The sequence below is a fragment of the Amborella trichopoda genome, chromosome 10, assembly GCF_054954075.1.
Source record: "Amborella trichopoda isolate Santa Cruz 75 chromosome 10, AtrichopodaSantaCruz75HAP2 v2.0, whole genome shotgun sequence".
In the NCBI taxonomy this organism is placed as follows: Eukaryota; Viridiplantae; Streptophyta; class Magnoliopsida; order Amborellales; family Amborellaceae; genus Amborella; species Amborella trichopoda.
In genome coordinates, this window is record NC_142345.1 from 36,824,437 (window position 1) to 36,837,161 (window position 12,725).

At 35.3% G+C, this 12,725-nt stretch overlaps 1 protein-coding gene across 1 annotated transcript; it reads left to right on the top strand.

Annotated features, from left to right (window-relative positions):
• Positions 1–358: 358 nt before the first annotated feature.
• On the top strand, positions 359–6,366 carry LOC110006708 (xyloglucan O-acetyltransferase 3). The gene is made up of 3 exons (XM_020663262.2): positions 359–964; positions 1,075–1,355; positions 5,392–6,366. The coding sequence occupies exons 1-3, from the start codon at positions 766–768 to the stop codon at positions 6,157–6,159; spliced, it is 1,248 nt and encodes a 415-aa protein (XP_020518921.1). The 5' UTR covers positions 359–765; the 3' UTR covers positions 6,160–6,366.
• The last annotated feature ends 6,359 nt before the right edge of the window (positions 6,367–12,725 follow it).

Sequence of the window (12,725 nt, forward strand, 5' to 3'; positions counted from 1 at the left end):
TTCACTTGGTTCCCTAAATTTATCGTCGGAAAACTCCTCTTATCTAGCTCTGTCACCCAAGGGATTAAGTGTACAATATGGTCGTGCATGTTCTTCCTGGTTACGCACATTTGGGTTTCAAAATCAATTTCCTTTTAAGGAGGAAACTGTGGCAATAGGTCATAGGTGCTCGAAAGAAGATTTTAAAAAGAAATAATAAATTGAAGAAAAAAAAATCAATTTCCTTTTAAAAAAAGTAAAGGGGGGAACTGTGGCAATAGGTGCTGGAAAGAAGATTTAAAAAGGAAATAATAAATTGAGGAAAAAAACAATGAAATGAGACATCTACTCCTTAAATGACACTTGGAATTTACTAATTAATCACAATTTATTTCAAGATTGCTGTATTCCTGAATAAGGAGGGGAAGGTGCATAGTGTGAAAATCCCAAAAGAGGAGAGAGAAAGGAGGCATGCATGCACCTCCATTTCCCTCTGTCCACCAACTATCAGTCTCTCCACAATTAACGGAAAAAATAGACTGGGTGCCGTTGATATTTACATTAAATTAACAGGGTCCCTTTAAATCAATCTCTTTCTCTCTCCTCTCTCCCTCTAATCCTCTCTCAACTCTTTCTTCCATGGAAATTGAGAGTTGTTCTTTCTCTCTCTGTCTCATGAGTTGAACACAGTAGCTGCAAGAGATTGCAGGGAGCTCTCTCTGTCTGTCTGTCTGTCTGTCTCTCTCTCTCTCTCTCTCTCTCTCTCTCTCTCTCTCTCATGCAAGCATGAAATCCTCAAGCTTTGAATTCCATCCTTGCAAGAAGTTTTGTGGCAACAATCCCACCAAAACCATCTATTTCTTGATGGTTCTCCCCTTCTGCATTTTTTTGGCTCTGTTTCTTCTCTCTTCTCCTGTGCCAATATATAAGCAGCTGTTCTTTACTAGGCCTTCCCACCATCAAATTCTTGTAATCCCTAAAGTGGGTAAGTCGAAAACACTAAGAAACCAGTTGAGTTCTTGTGAGAATGTAAGAATTCGACATATTCTTCTGTTTCATGTGTATCAATCTATTGTTTCTTGTTGTTTGGTGCAGAAGATAGCTGTGACTTATTTTCGGGGGGCTGGGTTTGGGATCTAGAAGGCCCCATCTATACAAATTCGACGTGCCCAACGTTGCCAGACTCAAAGAATTGTGGGAAACATGGGAGGATTGATACAGATTATATGAAATGGAGGTGGAAACCAGATAGTTGTGAGCTCCCGAGGTTCGACCCCAAAAGATTTCTGAATCTTTTTCGCCATAAAAAGCTCGTATTCGTAGGAGATTCAGTTGCAAGAAACCAGATGGAGTCCCTTCTATGCTTGCTTTCTCAGGTTTGAGCATTCGTCACTCTCTCTGTATCTATCTGCTTTTATTCCTTTATGAATTGCATGAAACAAGAACTGAGTACAGTTTTAATGGAACCTGCATTTTGCGATTTTGAATGACAAGAATGAAAAATCCAAAATGTTTTGAAGAAATTGAAAAGTGGGAGAATTTTATGTAAACTTTTTCCTTTTATGAATCCCAAGGTGAATGTGTCTTTTAAGATATGGATATAGGTCCTGTGATTTAACTAAGCATCAAATGAATAAGAAAAAGTATTAATCAAATGAATAAGGGAAAAGTATTCGATACATTAAAAAAAGAGCTTTTGAGGAGATCCGAGATAGCTTTTTTTTTTCGGTTTCTTTTTTTTTTTTCCTTTAATTCTCCTTCTTTTGAGAGATTAGTGCGTTATTTTGGGAAGCTAAAAGAATAAAAGGAAAGCTCCCTCAATTCCACTGACTTTGGTTGCATCGAGAAACAAGAAGTCTCTCTCTTTAAAATATCCTATGCTCTTTCTCTCTCTCTCTCTCTCTCTCTCTAAATGTTTAATAAGGATTCATATTCATTAGAATAGTAGAAAGGAGAAGAAGATGCACGGAAAATAACAAAAAGAAGCCCGCGTTTCCCGGCTTTTGGCGTTTCTTTGTCGAATATATGGACTCGGACGTTTACAGCTGAAGTGCGGTTTTTTTTCAAGTCAAAAGATTGTAGGTTCCCACGTAAAGCCCAACCCACGCGTAGTATCAAATCTCGGGGACTTAAATGGACCCAGAAGTGGACCCGACCCGAGATTCGAGGGCTAGATCTGATCCGCATCCGGGTTCTCGATATGGGTCCAAAAATTTGACTCTACGGGGTTGGGCCCGGGTCCAAATCTTGGACCCGAACAATATTTGGGTCTGGGATTGGGTTCGGGTCCAGTTGGATCCGGGTCTCACTATGTAAAATATATTTTAAATACATAAATATTTTAAGTTTTGGGTCGAGTCTAGTCAGGTCTGGGTCTTAATCCGAGTCCAAGTCCCACACCATATTTTGGTTGAGGTCTGGGTCCGAGTCTGGGTCCAAGTCCCGTTGCCTCCCTTATGCCGTGCTGGTGACTTAAAGTCTATTTTCATCTCGAGCTACGTCATTTAAAATACTAAAAATGGTGCACAGTTACATATCAAGCAGATCCATTGACACTTTTAAATTCTTGAAAATAAACACTTTTAAATTCTTGAAAATAAACTGTTTAAATGATTGGTTATAAGATGGAGTATATTTAGGAATTGAAATTCTTTTTTTCATTATATCCACATATCTTGAGGTCAAGATGATGAGATTGAAGGTTCCTTCAATATCGGAACACTCTCTTCTAGAAGTTTTTTAAGGTATACGTTACTTCAATAGTATAAAGTTGACATCTTATTTAAATTATTTTCACTAAATAATGATCCATTTTTTGGAACATTTTAAGGTGAATCTCAATTTTTTGAGTCTTTCAAATTTTTATTCATTCCCTTTGCAAAGTTCAGCTTTGAATTGTGTAAAAGGCAAGAAATTGAGTTTTTGATCATTCAAAGAAGAAAGAAAAAGAAAATTTGAGTTTTTGGATTGTTCAAAAAGTGCACCACTCAGTCACCCAAAACACAAAAAATTAGGTGTTTGAGAGGCTCCAAAGAGCAAACCACCCAAAATACTCTTCTTCTTATTTATTTATTTTAATTTTTAATTTTTATTTTTAGTTTTTGGGTGGTTCAAATGCTGGAATTTTAAAAATAAAGGTAAAATGAGAAGTAAAAGACTCAAGAGTATTCAACATCAATTTTCCAAAAATATGAATCATTCTATATTGGATCAATAAGTAAAGGAAAATTGTTTCATGTGGGCTGGACTGCATTTCTACTTATGCGGTCCAAAAAGTGTAAAGCATCTATGTTGAATATGGATGCAAGTAGGTGCTCCATTTAAAAACAATAGAAATTAACGGTCCAAATGTTTTCTTACTACAATTATTATTTTAATTTTAATTATATATATCTATATATCTATATATATAGTCATGATCTCCATGCTAGAGATTACATGTCCTTAAAATTAAGTCTTAAAATCCATCTCAAAACTAGATTTATTAACATGCCCGCATTTCTACATATGCGGGCCTGGCCTCATAGAAACCGGGTCCATAAGTAAATTCTCTACTTGAACAGATTAACCTGAAGAAAAAATAAAAGAACAAAATACACTCTTAGTGTGCCGCACAAAATATCATCCTAAAATTAAAAGAGATCATCCAATTCTTTTACTGTCAAATCTAAGTACTTAATAAACTCAAAATCTAATTTCTTTTCAAAATAATAACCTAGTTATTACTTGGTGGATCCCAAGCTTTTGGATTGAATAAATTTCTCCCTTGCACTGGAGATAGTAAATTTACAATATTCTCCCTTTAAAAGTGTAGACGCTCTTGCGTCAAATACTTAGGAAATGACCAGGGGTTTGTTACAGAAAAATTAAACTTGACGATGAATTATATCTTGTTTGGCATTATCCCTCATAAAATTATCTGAGATAATCTTTTAGGTAGTTTTGTATATAATATTATTTTTTAAAAAAGTTGATTTACTTTATTTATCATCATTTGCTGAAAATCACACATTTTAATTAGAAATAACTAGAAATACATAATATGTACCAAATAGTTAATAAAATAATACTATTTAATGTATATCAATTCAAAGGATAAAATTATTCAGAATTACTAGTTGAGGCCTTTTTTTTCTCTCTCTTCATGGCACTAGATAATGGCGGGTGGCCATTTTTGGAACTGTAAGCTAGGGGAGGCATAAGAGAAATTTTTATTATCTTTTTATAACAAGAACAATCTCCGATGGATATATCTACTCCCTCGGTTAGAAGACCTATTTGGGAAGATTTTTTCAATTTGAAATTTTGGGAGCTACTTAATAATCACTAGATAATTAGTTTTAAAAGAAAAAAAGAAAAATGAAAATTTGAGTTTTCTAACATTTTGATCTCACATTCTAATAATTGACGTTATCTATTCAAACTTGAAAAATTATTTTTTTCTAATAATTGACGTTATCTATTCAAACTTGAAAAATTATGTTTTTTCACTTGGATAGAAGGTACAATTAGCAAAAATGTTTTATTGATGTCAATCTATGGCAGGTTACATCACTAAAATTTGGGGTTCTAAAATTTATCCTACGTGGAGTTATACTGAAGTGTGTAAATGTACAATATAGCCCGCGGGAGGCATATGGGCCATTGCCATGCACCGATGGCATATGCTACATGTTACATCATAATCGCATCCACCATCTACTTAGATAACTGGCAGTTGATGCTACCTTTGACAACCAATTGCCGTTGTTTGTTTAGACAAATAATCTCTACTGCCCTCGATTAGAGCTTAATAGGGAAATTTGTGCTGACATCCCTTCAAATTAACATTATTAAAGAACCCACCCTCGTCACCCCTCTTTTCCCCCTTCCCCCGATGTATACTTCTTTTTTTTTATTTTGAAAATTCCATTTACTTTGGATCTTCAAGATATGAAGTGACAAAGCCATTTTATAATTTCGGATTTTAAAGATTTACGGACATGCTTCTATATACAAAGTTAAATGTGATTTAAAGTCCCCAAGATCCAAGAGTCACATTTGACTTTAGATCTTGAATATATGAAATTAAATCCTCGTAAACAAAACAAGTATGTGGACTTTAATTTTATAAAGGTCCTCAATTGAAAATGAGCACTATAAATGGTTTATATTGCACAATCAATGTAAAGCAAATGTCTCCATTTGACGCACCTTTGCGTATTGAAAATGAGCAATATAACACCTTTCCTCGAAATCCATTTTCCTATTAAAAAGTTGAATTTACAATTTTTTTGACTCATTAATCTTTCAAAAAGGTGAATTTTGAGCATGTTCAGTATCTGTACCTGCCCTTCTGATTTTGAAAGAGCATAGCTTTCTCTATCTCCTTCACTTTCAAATATAACAAGATCCTTGCTGTAACACCTCCAGGTTGAGACCCCAACTGACATCTACCACGACCACGACGACAGGTTCCGGCGATGGCACTTCCCCTCCCACAATTTCGTCCTCGCTGTCTTCTGGACCAAATTTCTTGTCCACGCCGATGAAATTATCAGAAACGGCCTTCCTTCTGGTGAATTCAACATCCACCTCGACCGCCCCGATGCAAACTGGACACGTTCGATCGCCCAATATGATGTTGCAGTAATCTCTGATGCCCACTGGTTCTTCCGACCGTCCACATTCTACGAGTCTGGTCACCCGATTGGTTGTCTCTATTGTGACAGCAACAAACGAAAGCTCAAAGATTTAGGGTTAGCTTTTGCCCTTCGAAAGGCTTTTCATAGCGCTTTAAGAGCTTTGAAAGAGTGCGATGAATGCAAAGGCCTGTATTTTGTGAGGACTTTCTCGCCAGCTCACTTCGAGCACGGTTCATGGAATGAAGGGGGGCGGTGCAATAGGACAGAGCCATTGGGTCCAGAAGGGGTTAGCGAGAGTGCTTTCGAGTTAGAGGTGAGGGAAATTCAGGTGCATGAGGTAAAGAAAGTAAGCAAAGTAAGCAGGGACAAAAGAATTAAGGTTTTGGACGTAACAAAGGCCATGATGGTGAGGCCAGATGGACACCCTAACGAGCACTGGCACGGGCCAGAGATGGAAGCATTCAATGACTGTATTCATTGGTGCTTGCCTGGTCCGGTCGATGCATGGAATGAGTTGTTGATGGAGATGGTGGCGAGAGAAAGGTCCAAGGAGTGAGACGAAACATTGGTAAGACATGAAAGACTACCAAGAGTTTTTGTTGGTATAGTGAAAGGTAGAGATGGGGATTCTTTTGGTCGAAAATCCTGATAAAACCCAAAATACTGTTAAAACTTGTGTTTGACCGGTCCAACTAATAGGACAATTAATACATGTTTTTTTTTAAAAAAAAATTTATGTGTAGAACTGAAGATATTTGTGTTATTACGGCTTGGTCCAATATTTTAGGTAATTTTATGTTGAGGTCCTATTTTATTGTTGCCTCCAAGTCATCAAACCACCTCTTTGTTGTTTTTTTGAAGTTTTGAATTTTTAGTTATCTCTTCCAAGTCATCAAACCACGTCTTTGTTTTTTTTTGAAGTTTTGAATTTTTAGTTATCTCTATTGTTGAAACTACAATAATTGAACCGTCACGTGTTTGGGGTGGCTCGACATAGCAACTTCTAACCACCCCATGCATGGCTTTTGGTCAAGAGGAGGACGGATCTATATTAGGAACATTGAACCACTCCATACTTTGAAACATTTTCAAGCATGAAGCGGTTCAATATTGTTCGTATAGAAATGCTTCATACTTAATTTTTTTAAGTATGGAGTAGTTTGAAGTTGTTAATATAGTACTGCTCTATTCTTGGCTAAAATTTGTACATGGGGCCATTTGATTTGGTAATTTTGTACTGCCATAGAAATAACCAAAACTTGAAAAATTGAAAAAATTGCTATTAGATGTTAATAGTATCGATCAAGTTGGAAAACTAAAATAAAAAAGCCCAAGAAAATAAGTTATCCATTTCTTAACCCATATAAATTTTAACATTACTGAACACTTTTGTTTTTCTTAATCAATTATTTTCTATTCAATTGTTGTTTGAACAAAGCAACGATCCCCATCAGTTGGCATTAAGGCTTTAAAAATTGCCAATTTGTAGCAAAATCGATCGATCTGAATAGAAAATTGTCCCAGCTGAACTGGTTCCCTCAATATATATATATACATATATAGGATTTCTAGTCCTAAAAATAATTAATAGTTGATCTTCTAACACATTATCTAGACCATTCATCTTCTAGATTTTCAAGTGTTTATAGATTTGCTTGATCATCACTATTTTTAGAATTTTAAATTTTATAATTGGGGGCAACAATAGATTTTCATATCATTGCAAGGCTTTGGGCACTGAAACTGCATTGTTGGCATAGTTTTGAGGTGTACCTTACTTGAATAATATAACGTTGACAAGAGAGAGAGGTATGGAGTTTGGGTTTTAGAGAGAGAGGGAGTTTTAGAGAGAGAGAGTTTGAGTTTTAAGGAGAGAGATGGAGTTTGGGTTTTAGAGAGAGATGGAGTTTGGGTTTTAGAGAGAGATGGAGTTTTGAGAGAGAGAGACGATGATGTGAGAGAGAGATGAAGTTTAGAGAGAGAGAGTTAGAGTCATTTCATAAGTTGTTGAGGTCAATAATACATGGTAAAAAGGGTTTAGGGAGTTGAAAGATAGAAAAGATGGAGTTATTTTGTTTACAAGTAATATTTTTAATTCTTAGGTCAGATGAGATATAGAAGTTAAAAATAAGGGATAATAGGATATTTTCCCTTTAATAAAACCCTCAAATAATTTAATAACTTCTTTCATAGACCAAATGCCATCAGATGGTTTCCATACTTGATTAGGAGGCTTTTTTTTCTTCTAGTAATTAATATCAAATCTAATTCTAGTGCATTGGCTAAAAGTCAACATGCTCCTACAACAAATTATCATTCTCACATCTCTTGAACATCCCAAATCAACAATATTAATAAGCATATGCCACACTAAATGATGTTGTTGAAACCATACTTCAAAGATTTTATACCAATTATGAAATGGTTCCAATAGACGACTAAACCATCCAAATTATCATAACCATTCCACACATCATGGTTAAGTTTTTTCATAACAGGCAACCAGTCACGACTCTCCATGTTCATACCATAATTCTCATCACATCTTCTGAACATCTTCAATTCGCACATAATTTTTTGGGAAAATATTCCATACCCTATATTTTTAGGTTTTATTTCACAATAGACCCAAGGTTTTAAAAGATATCTTGGGGCATAAAAATTATAGATTTTATTTATTCTAACCCCCTAAACTAATTTAAACCTGTTTTTTTTAGGCCAAACAAATCTAAAAAGATATGCCTTTTCTAAAAGCCATCCTCCCAAACTTCTAGAGAGAGACAGGAGGGCTTCACGAAGGTGACATGTTATCGAGAGGAGAGAGAGAGGTGTTTGGAGAAATACAAGAGGAAAGAGAAAGTGAGAGAGACACAAGAAGAGAGAGAAAGAGAGAAATTTGGGGTATATAACTAAAGAGAGAGTAATGATTGAGTTTAGAAATAATATGTCTTTCTCACATTTGTTTAGGTTAACAAATAGATTTAAAGTGGCAAGGGGGTTAGAAGATATTCTTTTGAAACCTTGGATTTATCAAAAAATGAAACCTAAAAATAATGGATATGAAGATATTTTCCCTAATTTTTGCCACTGGCACCATATCATAAACTACAATCGAGATATCATCAACTTTTTTCTTTATAAGTTGTTGAATAGAGAATCAAGCCATATCCTCATCTTTAAAAGATTCAGGTGGAGTCTCATCATTTAATGGTAACAAAGATAGTTAATGTCTAACCATCAATAATCTAATTTGATCAGAAATCACTATCCCTGCTTTCTCATCCAAGCCCAAATCCCCCTTGATTACAGTCATGGATTGCTCTTCTTTGTTCATTAAGAGTGAATCACTTGCAAATTCAACATTTTATTCGACAGAAATAATGTTAAAAGTTAACATTTACTTCTGATTGATGTAATGATGAATTTCGTCATTGTCAAATTCAAAAGCATCCGTTCTTTTATCAATAAAATGGCTAGGCATATCCATAATTTCTCTTCTCTTTCAACAGATTGAACTATAAATACATCTATCATTTTTTATTACATTTAGGGCTTTTTGTACCTTCCAACGTATCAACCTCTAATGACAAATTTAGGTATTTCTTTGCGAGGATCCTGCTCCAAAGGTCAATCTGGATGTAGTAAGATTATTCATCTGCCGTCTCGACACAAATTTTGGTTTAATCCCCTACGCCAATAACATCGGCTTTGGGGTTGTCGGTTGCCCAATTTTTCTTTGCATTCGTGCTTCTGTCGATGCTGTCATGCATTGAACCCATACGTGTGATGAAATGTAATATCAGGCCATTCCCACTCAGACTCATGCTCTGATCTATGCCGATCTCCACTAGAACTTGCACAATATGGATCTAACACCGTAGATCTCATCTTGTTCGATGTGTGTTGTTGCAATCTTTCTTTGTACAACAACTTTTCAACCATCTCTGTCAAGTTGTCAATTTTCTTGTATATTTGGTAATGCTCAAAATTCCTATGGTTTCATCTAACACCGTAGATCTCATCTTGTTCGATGTGCGTAGTTACAATCTTTTTTTGTGCAACAACTTTTCAACCATCTTCGTCAAGTTATCAATGCTCGGAATTCCTATGGTTGCGACCTCCACGACCATAGCTCTGATATCAAGTGACGCAAAAGGAGTCTAGGAAATTGGATGCAAAAGGAGTTTAGGAAATTAAATCCGGCTTTCTTTCGATCGTAAACAATAAAAAATTCAACAATAATAGAGGAATATTATGGCTGTAAATCAAACCATGGGAAGAAGAAACTCTATTTCTTCATTCATAAAAATCTCTCTACAAAATATCCAATCTAGTCTCTATAGGGTTGTCCCCCTCTTTTAATACAAACTTCAAAAAGAAAAAAAGAAAAACTAAACAAAAAATATATAATTGTCTCTCTCCCTCTCATGTCAACCTCTCTCTCTCCCCCAAGTTAATCTCTCTCTAGATCCCCTTTTCAAATTTTCCTTTCTTCTCCCCTAGATCCTTTTTTTTGTAGGACTTTTTTCTCACCTGTGCACATCCCATTTCCTATTTTTTTTCTTAGATCTTCTTCTTTTGTATGACTTTCTTTCACCAGTGCACATCTCATACAAGACCCAACGTCCTACCCATCCTTCTTTTCTTAAATCATGTAACCTTTTTGATTTCGTCCAACCCATATAGAATCCCACGTGATCTACTCCCATATAGAGGTTCACCACAAAATAAGAAATTAACTACTAAAGAAATCTAAAAATATAAGTTAATCCTAATAAATAAAAATTGAACACCTATCCAAAATAATAAATAAACCTATCCAAATCCTTGAAACTAATTTGTAAATAAATAAAATAAATAAAACGTCTCACATACAACCTTAAACAATCCAATTAAGGCACACTTTTAAATTTTATCATAATATATAATTTTGGTAAAACACAATTCTTAGGTTTACGAGCAGGTGTGGACGAAGCGGAAGCGAGAATGTCTGCTTGAGTAATGCAAACATTGGTGAGAATCCAATGCCTCGAAATCCTAAGGGTTCCTCCGCAAGGTTCGACAAATTCTTTTGCGGCCATGTGGGGCGCAGACCCAGTTCAACTACATATTAGGAAGTGTGACTTAGTTCAAGTGAAAGGCTTAAAAAGGACATGATTGGAAGTAGTAAGAAAAGATATGAGGACTTATAGTGTCACTAAGGGTATGCCCCCTAATAAAGTAAAATGACGAATCTAGATTCGTGTAGCTAACCTGAATTAATTGGAAGAAGGATTTGACAATGATGAAACAATGAGTCCATTACCATTCCTAACGCAAAATAACAGCACCTGAAACTGTCATATGTGAAAGTAGATTACTGAGATGTGTCATCCCTCTATTCAAAATTTGATGACTTTGACTGCGATTAATGGTACCACCCCAACATTCAGTTTCACATCCCAATCTCAGTAATGAATGGGTTTGGGTTAGGCTTGGGCCAACTCCAACTAGGCCTAGGCCTGGCCCATTGCCACAACTACCTCATATGTACAACGATCTAAATTGTTGCCAACCGTTAAAAAGGAGGAACTTTGATGTGTTTCTATACCCACAACTATCTTATTTTAATTGATCGTTTGGCTAGGACTGAGTCATAAATAATATTATAAGTTATCACTAACTGAATTTGTCAGGTCACAATTAATGCGTGATAATAAAAATATTATTATCATATTACTCTTGCCATTTGATAAAAATATGGATTGTTGGATGTTTCTAGACACATGTAAATTATGTGAGTATGGACATATATAAAAAGCTCACCCATGAAAATCAAAACTAATCAAGCTCTCATCTAAACTTGAATGAGTCGTGTAAATTACATCACATCACTTTAACAAATATGAGTACTGATACTAAATGGTGGACTATTGAAAATCAACATTAGACCATTTTTGCAGTTTTTCTTTTTTATGTATCTTTTTTCTGATGGTACAATATAAGGCAATTTATCTTTAGTACAAGATGGTCGTAATTACCTAAAAGTCATATGAGAAATTGGATAGCTTGGGGTATGCAAGACCCTACTGAAGGTCCCTGAGATTTTTTTTTTTACATTTTAATTATGGTCACTTAAATACCCCCAACCGTCTGATTTCACATTAAATGACTAGAGAGTGATTCCTTTTTTATTCCAAAAGATTAGGGTTTTGAGATTTGCATGCATGACAATTTTTAAACATCTGCATTTCATACTTGAAGTCAATCGACAAAAGATGCAAAGTGGTTCACCACTTAGAGCCCATCCTGAACTAGCAATCGGCTGGTTCCAGTTGGATCCGACGATTCCAATCTGAACCATTGATCTGTTTTAAATATTACTTTGACCATTCCAATAATGTTGTTTTTAGATAATTTTGAGAAGTATGGCTTGCAAGTATCCTGCATTTTACTAAAGTGATATTCATCAAGCAAGAGTCTAAAAGATGCATTGTCCCTTGACATTACTCACCAAACTCTTATAAACACCTTTATTTAATAAACGTAAATGGTGGTGCACCATAAAAAGCATTTAATTGAATTGTCAAATATCCTATTCAGTTCTATGAGAAGTTGGCAGAAGCAACGCAAGGTTTTGGAATTAGGCTTACTTAGAAAAGAACAATTGTTTCATGCAGGTTTCGTCTGGCATTGTGAGTTTTCATCATGTTTATCATGAGGTTAATGTCAATGCTGATGATTTAGCCAAGAAATGAGGTACTCTAGACTCTTTAGTTCTTTCTCAATCTCTATTGTAAGCATTTCATGCTTTTTTGTAGTTGCTCAATTCATCTAATAATATATCATACCCTTGTCAAAAAAAAAGATATATATAGAAAACGATATCTAAACAAATAGGTTTTGATATGTGGGATAGAAACGAGATCCTAATTATGAGAATTTCTTAATTCTTAACATTTAATGCGAAAGGTAGGGTGGCAACGGGTTGGGTCGGGTCTGGGTTGACCCCGACCGGGACCTAACCCAACTAAGTTTTACATGGACCCGGACCCTACCCAGACCTAGACCCATGTGGGTTCCAAATGACTTGCATCTGGACAAGAGTCAGATCTAAGTCATCTGGACCCATAATCGAGATAA

Coding starts and splice junctions, on each gene's coding strand:
- LOC110006708 (XM_020663262.2), top strand. CDS start 766: ATGAAATCCTCAAGCTTTGAATTCCATCCTTGCAAGAAGTTTTGTGGC. Junction 965..1,074: donor TCTTGTAATCCCTAAAGTGG/GTAAGTCGAAAA, acceptor TGTTTGGTGCAG/AAGATAGCTGTGACTTATTT. Junction 1,356..5,391: donor TTCTATGCTTGCTTTCTCAG/GTTTGAGCATTC, acceptor TAACACCTCCAG/GTTGAGACCCCAACTGACAT.